This window comes from Haemorhous mexicanus, chromosome 30 (genome assembly GCF_027477595.1).
Source record: "Haemorhous mexicanus isolate bHaeMex1 chromosome 30, bHaeMex1.pri, whole genome shotgun sequence".
NCBI lineage: Eukaryota > Metazoa > Chordata > Aves > Passeriformes > Fringillidae > Haemorhous > Haemorhous mexicanus.
In genome coordinates, this window is record NC_082370.1 from 4,814,748 (window position 1) to 4,829,533 (window position 14,786).

At 63.6% G+C, this 14,786-nt stretch overlaps 2 protein-coding genes across 4 annotated transcripts; both read left to right on the forward strand.

Annotated features, from left to right (window-relative positions):
- The first annotated feature begins 323 nt into the window (after positions 1 to 323).
- Positions 324 to 11,190, forward strand: ADD2 (adducin 2). Its single transcript, XM_059870465.1, has 14 exons — positions 324 to 523; positions 1,224 to 1,362; positions 1,869 to 2,020; positions 2,457 to 2,537; positions 2,610 to 2,759; positions 3,563 to 3,706; positions 3,780 to 3,878; positions 4,695 to 4,880; positions 5,482 to 5,730; positions 6,326 to 6,445; positions 6,547 to 6,636; positions 7,735 to 7,885; positions 7,964 to 8,053; positions 8,822 to 11,190. The coding sequence occupies exons 1-14, from the start codon at positions 350 to 352 to the stop codon at positions 9,118 to 9,120; spliced, it is 2,124 nt and encodes a 707-aa protein (XP_059726448.1). The 5' UTR covers positions 324 to 349; the 3' UTR covers positions 9,121 to 11,190.
- Positions 11,191 to 11,628: 438 nt separating this feature from the next.
- Positions 11,629 to 14,387, forward strand: SNRNP27 (small nuclear ribonucleoprotein U4/U6.U5 subunit 27). 3 transcript variants are annotated; one of them, XM_059870520.1, is made up of 6 exons: positions 11,629 to 11,824; positions 11,883 to 11,992; positions 12,661 to 12,781; positions 13,117 to 13,226; positions 13,353 to 13,432; positions 14,074 to 14,387. In XM_059870520.1, the coding sequence occupies exons 2-6, from the start codon at positions 11,956 to 11,958 to the stop codon at positions 14,356 to 14,358; spliced, it is 633 nt and encodes a 210-aa protein (XP_059726503.1). In that variant the 5' UTR covers positions 11,629 to 11,824; positions 11,883 to 11,955; the 3' UTR covers positions 14,359 to 14,387. The 3 variants fall into 3 exon arrangements, with proteins under 3 accessions (XP_059726503.1, XP_059726502.1, XP_059726504.1); XM_059870519.1 differs by having other exon boundaries at positions 11,629 to 11,822; positions 11,853 to 11,992; XM_059870521.1 differs by adding an exon at positions 13,515 to 13,579 and having other exon boundaries at positions 11,635 to 11,992.
- The last annotated feature ends 399 nt before the right edge of the window (positions 14,388 to 14,786 follow it).

The window sequence follows — 14,786 nt, forward strand, 5'->3', positions numbered from 1 at the left end:
GGGTCGGTTTGGGGTCCTCCGGGGGTCGGTGGGGCGGGGGGCAGGCTAGAACGTCCCTCCGTGTGGCGGCAGAGTGGGGCCGAGCCCCCCACAGTGGGTGACCCCAATTTGGGGGAGCGCCCATGGGTGCCCTGCGCTGTGCCCGTTCTCAGCCGTGCCGCCCTCACGGCGCTGTCACCCGGCCCGGGCAGTGTCCCCTCCCCGGTGTCCCCAAGCTGTCCCCTCGTCCCGGGCAGGGCGTGTCCCCGCTGCCCTTATCAGCGGGCCGCAGCCGCTCCGTGTTTTCGGTGCTTTCTCCCCAATCTGTTCCCGGGGGTGCCGACGCCGCGTGTCCCCGCGTGTCCCCAGGATGAGCACGGCCGCCAGCCCCGAGCCCCTGCCCGAGCCCCCCGCCCCCGGGCCGCGCTGTCCCCCCCCGGAGGACCCCGAGTTCCTGCGGGCGCGGAGCGGGGCCGGGGACCTGCGCCAGGACTTCAACCTGATGGAGCAGAAGAAGCGGGTGACAATGATCCTGCAGAGCCCGGTGAGTGAGCCCCGGGCCCGCGCTGGCCCTGTCCCCAGCCCCGTCCCGCCTGTCCCCAAGCCCTGCCCTTCGTGTCCCCCCCCGGCCCAAATCCTGTCCCTTCTGTCGCCAAGACCCTCTTGTCGCTGGCCCCTTCCTTTGTTGTCCCCGCCCCATCCTCCTGTCCCCAAGCTCATGGACGTCACCACACGGTGTCCCCACCTGGCAGTGCCACTGCCACCGCGGTGCTGCTGTCACTGATCTGCCAGTGCCACTGCCAGCAAGGCAGCGGTGACACCGACACCAGGATGGCAATGCCACCATCACAGTGCCACCAATCCGGTGGTGCCACCATCACCTCTGTGGCACACAGTGCTGCTGCCACCAAGCTGGTGATGCTGGCACCACCAGTGAGCCACCAAACTGTGGGTACTGCTGATGCCAAGTCAGCAGTGCCACCCTCACCGTGCCACCAAGCTGGTGGTGTCACTATTGCCACATCACCGAGCTGGCAGTGCCACCACTGCCACGCCACCAGGGCAATGCTGTCCCTGACACCAAACTGCCAGTGCCACCTGCACCGTGCCACCATCACTGTGCCACCAAGCTGGCGATGCTGTCCCCACTGCCACCGCCATGTCACCAAGCCCGCCATGCCACCCTCGCCCCGATGTCCCCAGCGGTGCCACCAGCCCGTTGTCACCCTGTCCCCGTGCCGCAGTCCTTCCGGGAGGAGCTGGAGAGCCTGATCCAGGAGCAGATGAAGAAGGGGAACAACTCGTCACACGTGTGGGCGCTGCGGCAGATCGCCGACTTCATGGCCACCACGTCCCCTGCCACCCTGCCCACCTCCCCCATGGGTACGTGGGGCCCTTTGGGGACGAGGGGCGGGGTGGGAAAAGCCCCGAAACCTGGGGGACACCAAATCTTTGCGACTTGGAACCTGCAGATCTCACACAAACCCTTGGGATCTTCAGGGGCCTCAAAGGCTTTGGGACAACCAAACGTCAGGACCTTGAGGACCCCAAAAACCTTTGGGGTCATCAAACCCTTGAGACCACCAAACTTTGGGGGCCCCTGAACTTTTGAGATTCTGGGGACTCCCAAACCTTTGGAATCATCAACTCTTTGGGATCTTGGGGTGCCACCAAACCCCTAGGATCCCCCAAACCCTTTGAGGCCCACCAAATCTTTGGGGCCATCAAACCTGGGGGACCACCAAACCTTTGATGCCCTGGGGACCCCCAGATCTTTTGTGGCCACCAAACCTTGCCAGCCACCAAACCCATCCCCACAACCCTCCACCCCCAGTGAACCCCCCACGATTTGGGGGTCCCACGGCTGACAGGGGGTCCCCAATCCCCAGGGCTGGCGTCGGTCACCCCCATCAATGACCTGCACGGGACAGAGGGGCCAGCCCTGGCCAAGGGCGAGCGGCTGATGCGCTGCAAGGTGGGCAGCATCCACCGGCTGCTGGACCTGTACGGCTGGGCACAGCTGGGACACGCTGCTGTCACCGTGAGCACCCCAAAAATAGGGGGATTTGGGGCTAGTTTGGGGGGATTTGGGGTTGTGTGGGGGGGTTCAGGGAGCTTTTGGTACCTGCTGGACCTGTACGGCTGGGCACAGCTGGGACACGCTGCTGCCACCGTGAGAACCCAAAAAAAACCCAAAAATAGGAAGATTTGGGGCTGGTTTGGGGGGATTTGGGGTTGTTATTTTGGGAGGTCTAAGGGGTTCTGGACATTTGAGGTGGGTTGGGACTTTGAGGGCTTGTGGGTTGTTATTTTGGGGGGATTTGGGAGTTGTTGGATTCCTTCGGGGTTGGTTTGGGGGGACTGTTGGAGGTTTTGTCATGGTTTAGGGGTGGTCAGAGGGGTGTGGGGCCTTCGGGGGATGCTCATTTGGGGATTTTTCCGGGCTGTTTCTCACCCCACCCTGTCCTCCGCGGCAGCTGCGAGTCAGCAAGGAGCAGGAGCACTTCTTGGTGGCCCCGCAGGGGCTGGCGTGCAGCGAGGTGACAGCGGCCAGCCTGGTGAGCCCCCCGCCTCCCTCCCGGGGCTGCCCGGGGTGGGGAGCAGCCCCCTGAGCCCCCCGTGCCCCCCAGGTGAAGGTGAACGTGCTGGGGGCCGTGGTGGAGCAGGGCAGCACCGGCTTCGCCCCCGACGCTCGCAGCTTCAGCCTGCACGCTGCGATCTACGCGGCGCGCCCCGACATCCGCTGCATCGTGCGGCTGCACACCCCGGCCGCGGCCGCCGTACGCGGGGAGCGGGGCCGGGGCGGCGGGGACAGCGGGAGAGGGGGAGAGGGAGGCAGGGGAAGGCGGGGGAGATGGGGTTTGGGGGCATTCAGGGGCTCGGGAGGCAGGGGAATGCGGGGGAGATGGGGTTGGGGGGCATTCAGGGGCTCGGGAGGCAGGGGAATGTGGGGGAGATGGGGTTTGGGGGCATTCAGGGGCTCGGGAGGCAGGGGAATGTGGGGGAGATGGGGTTTGGGGGCATTGAGGGGCTCGGGAGGCAGGGGAATGCGGGGGAGATGGGGTTTGGGGGCATTCAGGGGCTCGGGAGGCAGGGGAAGGCGGGGGAGATGGGGTTTGGGGGCATTCAGGGGCTCGGGAGGCAGGGGAATGCGGGGGCGTTTGGGGGAGAGGGGGTTTGGGGGGATTTGGGAGTTGGGGGAACACGGGGGCTTTCGGGGGAGATGGGGTTTGGGGGGATTTGGGAGGGTGGAGAGCTGTTTTGGAAGGGTTGGGGGATTTGGGGTCTGGGGGGCCGGGGGAGATGGGGGAGGTTGGGTCTGGGGGGATTTGGAGGCTTGGGAGTTAGGGGAACTTGGGGGGGCCCTTGGGGGAGGTTGGGTCTGGGGGGATTTGGGGGCTTGGGGGGGAGGTTGGGTTTGGGGAGAATTTGGGAGGGTGGAAGGGTGTTTTGGAAGGGTCGGTGGGTTTTTGGGGGGCTGACGGTGGTTTTTTTAGTTGTTGGTGTTTTTTGGGGCTGATGGTGGGGTTTTTGGGGGTGTTTGGGGTTCCTCGGCCCCCTGCCCTGTCCCCCCCGTGCCCAGGTGTCGGCCATGCGCTGCGGGCTCCTGCCCATCTCCCGCGCCGCGCTCCTCCTGGGGGATGTCGCCTACTTCGACTTCCGCGGGGAGGTGGAGGACGAGGCCGACCGCGTGGAGCTCCAGAAGTGCCTCGGGCCCACCTGCAAGGTGAGGGGACACCTGGGGGGACGCGGGGGTGGCCCCGCAGTGCCCCGCCCGCCCCGCTGACATCCCGCGGCAGATCCTGGTGCTGCGGAACCACGGCGTGCTGGCGCTGGGGGACACGGCCGAGGAGGCTTTTTACAGCATCTTCCACCTGCAGGCGGCCTGCGAGGTGCAGGTGAGTGCGGGGCTGGGCTGGGCTGGGCTGGGGCCGGACACGCGCTGAGCTGGGCCAGTCTCGGCTCAGCCAGAGTGCCCCAGGGCCACGGCGTGAGCTGTGCCAGGTGTCTGCAGCCAGGCCAGTGACCATGCCCTGAGCTGTGCCAGGTCTGAGCCCCTCATTTCACCCCCTGTGCCCTGAGCTGTGCCAGTCTCAGGTCAGCCAGAGAGCCCCAGGAGCATGGCATGAGCTGTGCCAGCTCTCTGCCCCTCATTTCCATCCCCGTGCCCTGAGCTGTGCCAGCCCTCAGCCCCTCATTTCCTTGCCCACACCCCGAGCTGTGCCAGCTCTCAGCCCCTCATTTCCATGCCCATGCCCCGAGCTGTGCCAGCTCTCTGCCCCTCATTTCGCCCCCTGTGCCCCGAGCTGTGCCAGCTCTCAGCCCCTCATTTCCATCCCCACACCCTGAGCTGTGCCAGCTCTCAGCCCCTCATTTCCATGCCTATGCCCTGAGCTGTGCCAGCCCTCAGCCCCTCATTTCCTTGCCCATGCCCCGAGCTGTGCCAGCTCTCAGCCCCTCATTTCCATCCCTGTGCCCCGAGCTGTGCCAGCTCTCAGCCCCTCATTTCCATCCCTGTGCCCCGAGCTGTGCCAGCTCTCAGCCCCTCATTTCCATGCCCATGCCCCGAGCTGTGCCAGCTCTCAGCCCCTCATTTCCATCCCTGTGCCCCGAGCTGTGCCAGCTCTCTGCCCCGCTCCCCCATGTGCCAGCTCGGGGGTGGCCGCGGGGCTGTCCCGCGCTGTCCCCTGCCCAGCGGTGCCCGGTGCCCGCAGGTGTCGGCGCTGGCGAGCGCGGGCGGCGCGGAGAACCTGATCGTGCTGGAGCGGGGGGCGCAGCAGCAGCGCGGCCCGCAGGGGCTGAGCGCCGTGCGCCGCGCCGGAGCCACCTTCGGGCCCCTGCACAAGAGCCGCCTGGGCGAGCACGAGTTCGAGGCGCTCATGAGGATGCTGGACAACCTGGTGAGCGCCAAAACCCGCCCCAAAAGGGGCGGCGATAAAGCAGATTTAACAGGGCTCGGTTTCTTCGTGCGGGGAAGGCCCCTGCTCTATTCAGAGTATATATAAAAATCTATTTTGTGTATATTAATATAAATATATATATTTATAAATAAATTTATTTATTTAATCAAGATATATTTATATAATTTATATATTTAAATATTTACATTTTATATAAATATATATTTATATATTATATAAATATATATTATATATAAAAATATTTTATATATAAATATCAGAGCGCACTGGGTTGAACCTAACTGGTCAGCACTGCAGTGAAACCCAGTTCAGTGCTTGGTAGGGGCTAGTGAATATAATAATATTTTCTCTTTATGGATATGTTCACATATCTTGTTCACTGCCCTACAGTTCATGCAGGTGCCAAAGGTTCTCTCACTAAAATAGGTTACTGTGCCTGCTGTTTTCTCATTCCTCTAAGTCTTCTTTATGGGAGCTCATAAATCCTTTTCTTTATAACATGCCTACCTGTCTGTGACACAAACGTGCTCCCAGCCCTCTGTCTGCCCCGTGTCTGACTCCCCCCTCTGTGCCTCCCCAGGGCTACCGCACGGGCTACACGTACCGCTACCCCTTCGTGCAGGAGAAGAGCAAGCCCAAGAGCGACGTGCTGATCCCCGCCACCGTCACGGCCTTCGTGTTCGAGGAGGAGCCCGCCGGGCCGCCCGCCCTGCGCCAGCACGCCCACAAGCAGCAGAAGGAGAAGACCCGGTGGCTCAACACCCCCAACACCTACACCAGGGTCAGCCTGGCCGAGGAGGCGCAGGGCAGCCAGAGGACAAAGACCACGGTGAGGGGGCAGGGCGGGCAGCAGGGGCTTGGGGATCGGTGGAGGGGGTCCTGGTATGGACCCCGTGAAAATCTGGGGTGTAGGGAGGCCTGGGCACCACCTGCATCCTGTAATAATGATTATTTTGAAATCCCACCACCCCGTTCTTGTGGGGCCGAGTGCTATTGGCTTTATTGGGGTCTCCCTCTGTGCAAGATGCATTTATTGGGGTCTCCTCATTTACTGAGGCCTTCCTTCTGTGCAAGATACATTTATTGGGGCCTCCCTCTGTGCAAGATGCATTTATTGGGGTGTCCTCATTTATTGGGGTCTGCCTCTATGTCACATTTATTGGGGTCTCTGCTTTATTATCAGAGTCTTCCCTCTACACAAGATGCTTTTTTTGGGGTCTTCCTCTGTTATTGGGGTCCTCCTTCTATGTGTGATGCATTCAGTCAGTTCTTCCTTCCATGCAGGGAGAGTTTATTGGGGTCTCCCTGCATTTATGGTGTTTCCCCTCTACACTGGGGTCTCCCCTCTATACAAGTTGCATTGGTCGGGGTCCCCCTTCCATCCTGGGGGTCTCCTCTTCCCCAAACTGTTCCTGGCTTTGCAGTGGCTGCGGGCAGACGAGGTGGAGAAGGGCAGCAGTGGGACCCCCATCCGCATCGAGAACCCCAACCAGTTCGTGCCGCTCTACACGGACCCGCAGGAGGTGCTGGAGATGCGCAACAAGGTGGGCAGGGCTGGCCTGGCCGGGGGGACAGCGGGGTCTCGGGGGGCTGGGGGGGCTCAGCCCTGTCCCTGGAGGGGATTTAGCCCTGTCCTCCCCCACAGATCCGCGAGCAGAACCGCCAGGACGTGAAGTCAGCCGGGCCGCAGTCACAGCTGCTGGCCAGCGTCATCGCCGAGACCAGCCGCAGCCCTGTATGGCACCGTGTCATCTGTGCCACCCCGTGTCCCCAGCCCTCTGTCACCCCATGTCCCCAGTCACAGCTGCTGGCCAGCGTCATCGCCAAGACCAGCCGCAGCCCTGTATGGCACCTGTGTCACCCTGTGTCCCCAGCCCTGTGCCACCCCATGTCCCCAGCCCTGTGTCACCCCATGTCCCCAGTCACAGCTGCTGGCCAGTGTCATCGCCGAGACCAGCCGCAGCCCTGTATGGCACCTGTGCCACCCCTTGTCCCCAGCCCTGTGTCACCCCATGTCCCCAGTCACAGCTGCTGGCCAGTGTCATCGCCGAGACCAGCCGCAGCCCTGTATGGCACCATGTCACCTGTGCCACCCCGTGTCCCCAGCCCTCTGTCACCCCATGTCCCCAGTCACAGCTGCTGGCCAGCGTCATCGCCGAGACCAGCCGCAGCCCTGTATGGCACCTGTGCCACCCTGTGTCACCCCTTGTCCCCAGCCCTGTGCCACCCTGTGTCCCCAGTCACAGCTGCTGGCCAGCGTCATCGCCGAGACCAGCCGCAGCCCTGTATGGCACCTGTGCCACCTGTGTCATCTGTGTCACCCCTTGTCCCCAGCCCTGTGCCACCCCATGTCCCCAGTCACAGCTGCTGGCCAGCGTCATTACTGAGACCAGCCGCAGCCCTGTATGGCACCTGTGCCACCCTGTGTCACCCCTTGTCCCCAGCCCTGTGCCACCCCATGTCCCCAGTCACAGCTGCTGGCCAGCATCATCACTGACACCAGCTGCAGCCCTGTATGGCACCTGTGCCACCCTGTGCCACCCCTTGTCCCCAGCCCTGTGCCACCCCTTGTCCCCAGCCCTGTGCCACCCCATGTCCCCAGTCACAGCTGCTGGCCAGTGTCATCGCCGAGACCAGCCACAGCCCTGTATGGCACCATGTCACCCTGTGTCACCTGTGCCACCCCGTGTCCCCAGCCCTGCCTCCCCAACCCTATGACACCCCATGTCACCCTGTGACACCCTGTGTCCCCATCTCTCCGGGGGGGTTTGGCACTGCCCCAGGGGGGTGACATTGCCCCAGGGAGGTGACACCCCTCTGGGGTTTGTTTCAGTCCACCGAGAGCCACCTGGGGGACGCAGAGGCCAAGGAGGGCGGGGAGGAGGCTCCCCCCGAGCCAGAGCCCCCCAACCCCTTCAGCCAGCTCACGGACCAGGAGCTGGAGGAGTACAAGCAGGAGGTGGAGAGGAAGAAGCGTCTGCAGGGTAGGAGAGACCCCCAAAGCCCCCCAGAGCCCCGGGTGGCACCGAGGGGACCCGGGCCAGCGTGTCTCTCTGTGGCAGGCGAGAAGGACGCGGCAGCAGAGGAGAGCGGGGCTCCCCCCCCAGAGCCACCCCCTCCGGAGCCCCCGGCGCCCGCGGAGCCCACCGAGGGTGAGTGGGGTGACGAGCACCCCAACACGAGGGCCGGGGTCCCAGTGAGCAGCAGGAGTGGGGGGACAAGGGTGGCTGTGGCCAAACGGCGCTGAGATGCAGCCGGCTGTCACCTCATGTCACCTCGTGCTGTCACCCCGCTCCAGAGGGGCCGAGGGGGAGCGTGGCAGGAGGACGTGAGCTCTGCCTTGGTGGTGGCTTTGTGGGGTGCAGGGGACAGCCCTGTCCCCACGCTCCGTTCCCACTGTTCCGACCCACAGCGGGTGCCGGGGCGCGGCTCGGGGCTGCTGGCTCTGCCATGGTGTCTCGTGGTGTCCGTCTGTCTGTCTGTCTGTCTCCACAACGTCTCCTTTCTCTTTCCTCCCCGTGTGCCTGTCACCCAAGGAGTTATCCCTGAATCCCTGGCGCCGTAGTAAGTACGGAGAGGCCACCCCGGACGAGGGACAGGGGCTCGGGGGGATCTTCGGTCTCCGTGGAAATCCCTTAGGAAACCCCCTGGGGACCCCCTCCCTCCTTGGTGTTGCTTCCTGCTTCTCCTGCTGCCTCCTCCCGGCTCTCCATCCCACATCGCTTGTCCCGCAGGGAGGGGGCGGCTCGGGGGGCTCGGGGGAGCGGTGCCTGCGGCAGGACAGGATCAAATCCCAACCTTCTCCACTCGTGGAGGCCAAATCCTGCTCCTGCCCAGGCCCCCCTGCACATTTGGGGGGATAAACCCCCATAACAGCAGCGCTGCTGCCCCAATTCCCCGTTCCCTCTCCCCTTCCCAAGGTGATAAGAAGGCCGATGGTGGCCGAGCCCCCCCTGATTCCACTGCCAAGAAGGAGCCACCGGCCGTGGTGAACGGGAAGGATGAGGAGCAAAGCACCGAGGAAAACCTTGGAAAGGGGGGGACAGACCGGACAACCACCAACGCCGACCAGGACGCCCCCAAGGAGAAGGAGACAGTGACCAGCAACCCCGTGTCCCCCGACGGTTCACCCTCCAAATCACCCTCCAAAAAGAAGAAGAAATTCCGGACCCCGTCTTTCCTGAAAAAAGGCAAAAAGAAGGAAAAGATCGAGTCCTGAGTGTCCCGAGGCCTCGCGCGTGGCCTCCCCGGGCATCCCCGGGATCGCTGAGACCCTGAGGCCCGGCTGCTTCCCGGGCCCTCCTGGCACGAGGCACCTCGTCCCCCTTGTCACCCGCCTCCGGGGGCTGTCACCGAGCTTAGAGAGACCATGGTCCCCGTCGGGGAAACTCCCGCTGCATCCCCCTCCCCCTCTCCCTCCTGGGCTCCGGCCCCTTCCCACCACCGTGGGCCGAGGCTTGGATTTTCTCCACCAGAGCCCAGATCTGCTTGATTTGAGGAAGAAAAGGGTGTTCCGTGGTTATTTTCTTCACCTTCTGTTTCAAGCTCTGCTGGAATGGCGCTGGCTTCATCCCCAGGGAAAACTGTCCATCGCTTTGCCAGGAGAACGGGATCGAGCTGAAGGCAGGGGATCGCTTTTCCTGAGGGAGGAGCTGAGGTTTTCCCTCCCTGGATTGTAACCTTCCTCTCCGTGGGCTCAAGAACCACTTCACCCCCTTCTCCTGGTACTCCCAGGCCGTGTTTTCCCCACCCAAGGAAGAGCAGCAGGATTTCCCACCGCTGGAAAAGCCCCCACCTCACTGCACGACCCGCACCTGGGAAAATAGGGAAAAACCCCACCCCTCCGGGAATTGTCTGTGTTGTTTAAAACTGAGCAAAACTCACTCACCAAGTGCTACTTCGGGATGAACACACGCTGCCAGCTCACAGCGACCCCGGCCACGCCGGCCCCCTGCTTTTCCCAGCTCTGGAATTCCCAGCACAAGTTCCATCCTTCCTGGCGTTCCCTTCCCTCCCAGAGTTACCTCCTGGCCACCCCCTGCCCTGGGAGAGCCCCAGCCCTGCCCGTGCTCCCCACAGCCCTTCCAGCGCTGGGATTTGGGGATATGTCAGTGGGATCAGCCCCAAATCCTCCCCCTTTCCTGGGGTGCCCGTCCTGAGCCTTGCTGTGTCCATGGAGCCCTGCCCAGGAGGTCTGGAATGGCCCTGAACCCTCAGTTTGGGGTGCCCCCAGCCCAGCAGGGTTTTCCCACGTGCCATCACTGTGGTTTCAAACCCTTTCCCTGCTGTGAGACAGCTCCTGGGGGTTGGATCCCCTCTGGAAGGGCAGGAAGCCCATGGAACGGGGGGTGCAGGAATCAGCAGGGAGAGCTCAGGCAGGGATCTTGCCGGAGCCCCAACCCGAGCCTGGAGTTTGGGAAGAGCCTCTGCCCTGCCCAGTGTCCCCCCAGAGGTCCCCATCCCACTCCTGCAGGGTGGGGGGCACCGAGGGGACACTCTGAGCCCCTAAACCCTGTCACTGGGGGGGCCGTTCCTCACTGCCACTGATTCTGAGGCTCTTTGAGGCCACTTTTGTCACCTGGGTGACTCAGGGTGGCAGAGCCTGCAGAGACAGCCGTGTCACCTCCCTGGGGTAGCACTGTCACCCCTGGGGGCAATTCCTGAATGACAGCACTGCCAGACCCCCAGACCAACCCGGGGGCTCCCCCAGGGGTTTTGTCCCCGCTTTGTCCCTGAAGGTGTGTCCCCAGGGCCTTTGTCACCCCTTTTCTCCCAAGGGTGTGTCCCTGGGGGGCTCTGTCACCCCTTCTCCCAAGGGCCACTGGCTTGGCAGGGGACCCTGGGACTGACCTCCCTATCCATGAAATTCCAGGTAGAAAGGGACGAAGGCTCCAGTGCCACCATCATCACCATGATGGAGGTAAGCAGAGCCAAGATCGCACCCCAGGACCACCCATCGGGTAATCCCCCCAGCCCACCTCCCTGGCTCCCCCTCCCCTCGCTCCAGCAGGGCTCAGGGTGGGGCAGATCCCTGATCCGGGGCCTCCACATCCACACCTCCGCTGGAAAACAGAGGCTGCTCCCACCCTGGCAGCGGGGAAGGGCGAGCCCAGCTGGGCTCAGCACCTCTCCTCGCCCCCGGGGCTGCCGGTGCTGGGAGCGGGTGTTGGAGCCCCGGAATGGCACCGGGAGGAGGCCGGGGTGTGTGGCATGTCCCCCCGCGTGTGACAATCGCGGCCGGGAGCGCGTGGAACGCCGGTGTAAATAAATAAACCCCGTGTTTGGCACCCGGCAGCGCTCGGAGATGGTGTAAGGGGATGGAGGTGGGGATGGGAAGGGGATGATGGGGATGGGACAGGGCGCGAGGTGGGAATGGGACAGGGATGGGGCTGATGATGGCACGGTGCCACGGTTCAGGAGCGGGTCTCCCTGCGGAGCCGCTGGCGCTGGGTGTGCCGGACACCGGGAAGGTTCCAGCAGCTTCTCAGAGAAGCCCCTCGTGAACTCCCTCCACTACCGAACCGGCACAGCCGCAGCGCGCTCGGGAGAGGGCCGGGGCCGGGGCCGGGGCCGGGGCCGGGGCCGGGGCCGGGGCCGGGGCCGGGGCCGGGGCCGGGGCCGGGGCCGGGGCCGGGGCCGGGCAGAGCAAGCAGCGGCCTGCGGAAGGTGACGGCGACGGCCCCGCCTTCCTCCCCTCCTCTTCCTGCCCTCTCCTCTTTCCAGCCCTCCTCTTCCTCCCGGCCGTCCCCTCACACTCCGGCCTGGGCGGGCTCTCGGGGCGAGCGGCGGGACCGGCCCGGTGCGTCCCGATGCGGTGCTGACCGGCCCCGCCGGCCGCCTTCCCTCAGGCCGGCTCCCCTCAGGCCCGATCCCCTCAGCTCGGTCCCCTCAGCTCGGTCCCCTCAGGCCCGATCCCCTCAGGTTCGGTCCCCTCAGGCCCGATCCCCTCAGCTCGGTCCCCTCAGGCCGGCTCCCCTCAGGTCGGTCCGCTCTGGCCGGGTCCCCTCGGGCCGGCGGCGCCGTGGGAGCAGCAGCGCGGGGCTGAGGGGCGGCCATGGGCCGCAGCCGCTCCCGGTCACCGCCGCGGCGGGGTGAGGAGGCACCGGGGCACCGGGGGGAGCCAGGGAGGGACGGGAGCAGCGGGGAGGTCAGGAGGATCCCGGGGGACCGGGCTCGGGGAGATCGGGGTGGAAGGGCCGGGGGTACGGGGGACTGAGACCCTCAGGGCGGGGAGGCCACGGTTCCTCGCTCTGGGGGAGAGCAGGGGCTGCCTCCCTCATCCTCCTCTTCTTCCTCCCCGTCCTTCTCTATTCCTTCTCTTCTTCTTCTCTGCTTCTTTCTCCTCTTCCTCCTCTCCTTTTCTTCCTGCTCCCCATCCTTATCTTCTCCTCTTCTCTTTCTCTTCCTTTCCTGCCACCCCTCTCCACCTTGCTCAGGTTTTGGGGACCATCACCCCCTCCCACCCCTCTCCACCTTGCTCAGGTTTTGGGGACCATCACCCCCTCCCACCCCTCTCCACCTTGCTCAGGTTTTGGGGACCATCCTCCCCTCCTGGCTGATCCCCCTCGGGTGATTCCCCCCGCTCCAGCTGGAGATTTTTCCTGCTGCTCCTTCCCTCCTGGGGGTGCCCAGAGGGGTCCCTGAGCCCAGACCTGTCCCGGCGGGGTGGGAAGGGCAGTCCCGGGTCTGTGCTGGGGTTTTCGGTGGGATTCCCTTTGGGAAGCGGGCAGGGAGCAGCAGCTGAGCCTTCCCCGGGCAGAGCGGCGGCGCTCGCGTTCCACCTCCCGGGACAGGGACAGGCGGCGGCGGGAGCGATCGCGGTCCCGGGACAGGGACAGGAGGAGGAGCCGCTCCCGCTCCCCGCACCGGAGACGATCCAGGTGAGAGCGGGGACCGTCCAGGTGAGGGTGGGGACTATCCAGGTGAGAGCAGGGACGTCCAAGTGAGGATAGGGATCATCCAGGTGATGTTAGGGATGATCCAGGTGAGGGCGGGGATGATCCAAGTGATGGCAGGGACATGCAGGTGATGTCAGGGATGATTCAGGTAAGGGCAGGGACAGCCAGGTGATGGCAGGGATGATCCAGGTGAGGACAGGGACACCAGTATGGGGTGGGCACAGCTAAGTGAGGGCACCCTGGCTGACCTGGGACAGCAGGAGCTGCAGGTAGGGATTCCAGGTGGGGATTGCAGCCCCAGCTCTGTGCCCCAGCAGGTCCCCGCGCCGGCACCGCTCCAGCTCCTCGTCACCAGCACGGCCCAAGGAGCGCCGGGATGAGGAGAAGAAGGAGCTCAAGGACTCCAAGAAGGAGCGGCAGATCACAGGTGAGGGGGGTTTCCCTCCTGGAGCACCCCCAGGTGCCCCCTGGGGACAGGACCAGCCCAGGGACACCTGGATTTCTGGGAATCCCAACATCCATGTTTGCTCAGTCCCCGATTTTCTTCCCTCAGAGGAGGATTTGCAGGGCAAGACAGAGGAGGAGATCGAGATGATGAAGATGATGGGTTTTGCCTCCTTTGATACCACCAAGGTGAGCGCCACTCCAGGGGCTCAGCGGTGTCGCCTGCCCTGTTTGGGGATAATCCATGGGATTTTGGGGCGTTTCTCCTCAGGGGAAGAAGGTGGATGGTGCTGCCAATGCCTATGCCATCAACGTGTCCCAGAAGAGGAAGTACAGGTGTGTCCCCCCTGCCTTGGGATGGAGAGAGGAGTTGGTTTGGTGAGGTAGCTGTGGCTGCAGTCTCACCCTGATCCAGCCTCCAGGCCTGGGGAAAATGGAAATTTGGTGAGGTTTAGACTCAAAAGCAGAGGTGAGAGCTCTCCAGATCCCCCTGGGAATGGGGAAATGAGGAGGATGAGGAGTGAGGAGCAGCTTAGGAACAGCTGGGATGTGCCCAGGGAGGCCTGGACAGGACCAGAGCAGCGGGAGGCGGCGCTGCTCCCCTGGCTTGTCCCCAAAACCACCCAGATTGTCAGTGCTGCTCCCTTTCTGATGGCACCTGGGCTCCTCTGCAGCAGCTCCTCGCTGGGAGCCTTCCTGCCCTCCTTTTGCTCAAATCCCTGGGGAATTGGGTTCCCTGTGGCTGCTGAGCCCCATTCCCAGCCTCCCCTGGGTGTTTTTGTCCCAGTTTCCCCAGATTTGGGGCTGACTCTATCTCCATCCTCGCCCAGGCAATACATGAACAGAAAAGGAGGATTCAACAGGCCCCTGGATTTCATCGCCTGACGCTGGCACAGGCTCCCACCACGGAAGGATTTCTCTTCCCTGCACTCTCCTGGGTGGCTCCCGTGCTGGATTCCAGTGGAATTTGGGTTACTCCCAACAAATCCCACACCCAGAGCCACCATGAATTCTGTTTCCCAGATATTTGTTTGTTTGGTTTTTTTACAACAAAGGTCAGTTTCTGGCTGGGATTTTGCTGTGTTCTCCCTGGTTTTGGTTTGTTTCCCTGTTAATAAAACCCCGGATGTATTTTTTCCTTTAATTTTTATCATTCAGCGATAAAGCAAGGCGTCCATTCCTCCTACCACAAATCCTTGGCGTTGACTCAGATTTTAGGGCAGTGGGATCTGGGGTGCTCCCAGTTTTGGGAGGGGATTTGGGTGCTCTGAGCCCTGCCAGGGGCTGGGGGTGGTTCTTGACTTGGGGGGCCCAAGGTGCTCCCTACAGAGGGACCCTGCCCGGGGCTGTCACTGCCCTGGTGCGGCAGTCCCTCCCAAGGAGCGTGGCTGCTTGGAGGGGCGGGGTGAGGGTCCTGGCTCTGTGGGGGTGTCTGTCCCCATGCTGGGGGTCCCTGTCCCCATCTCGGGGGTCCCTGTCCCTGTCGGTGCTTACGTTGCCCGACGTAGCCGAGGCCCCGCCCCCTCCCCCGTCCGGCCTCGCC

Coding starts and splice junctions, on each gene's coding strand:
- ADD2 (XM_059870465.1), top strand. CDS start 350: ATGAGCACGGCCGCCAGCCCCGAGCCCCTGCCCGAGCCCCCCGCCCCC. Junction 3,879..4,694: donor AGGCGGCCTGCGAGGTGCAG/GTGAGTGCGGGG, acceptor CGGTGCCCGCAG/GTGTCGGCGCTGGCGAGCGC. Junction 5,731..6,325: donor GCCAGAGGACAAAGACCACG/GTGAGGGGGCAG, acceptor CTGGCTTTGCAG/TGGCTGCGGGCAGACGAGGT.
- SNRNP27 (XM_059870520.1), top strand. CDS start 11,956: ATGGGCCGCAGCCGCTCCCGGTCACCGCCGCGGCGGG. Junction 13,227..13,352: donor GAAGGAGCGGCAGATCACAG/GTGAGGGGGGTT, acceptor TTCTTCCCTCAG/AGGAGGATTTGCAGGGCAAG. Junction 13,433..14,073: donor CCTCCTTTGATACCACCAAG/GTGAGCGCCACT, acceptor ATCCTCGCCCAG/GCAATACATGAACAGAAAAG.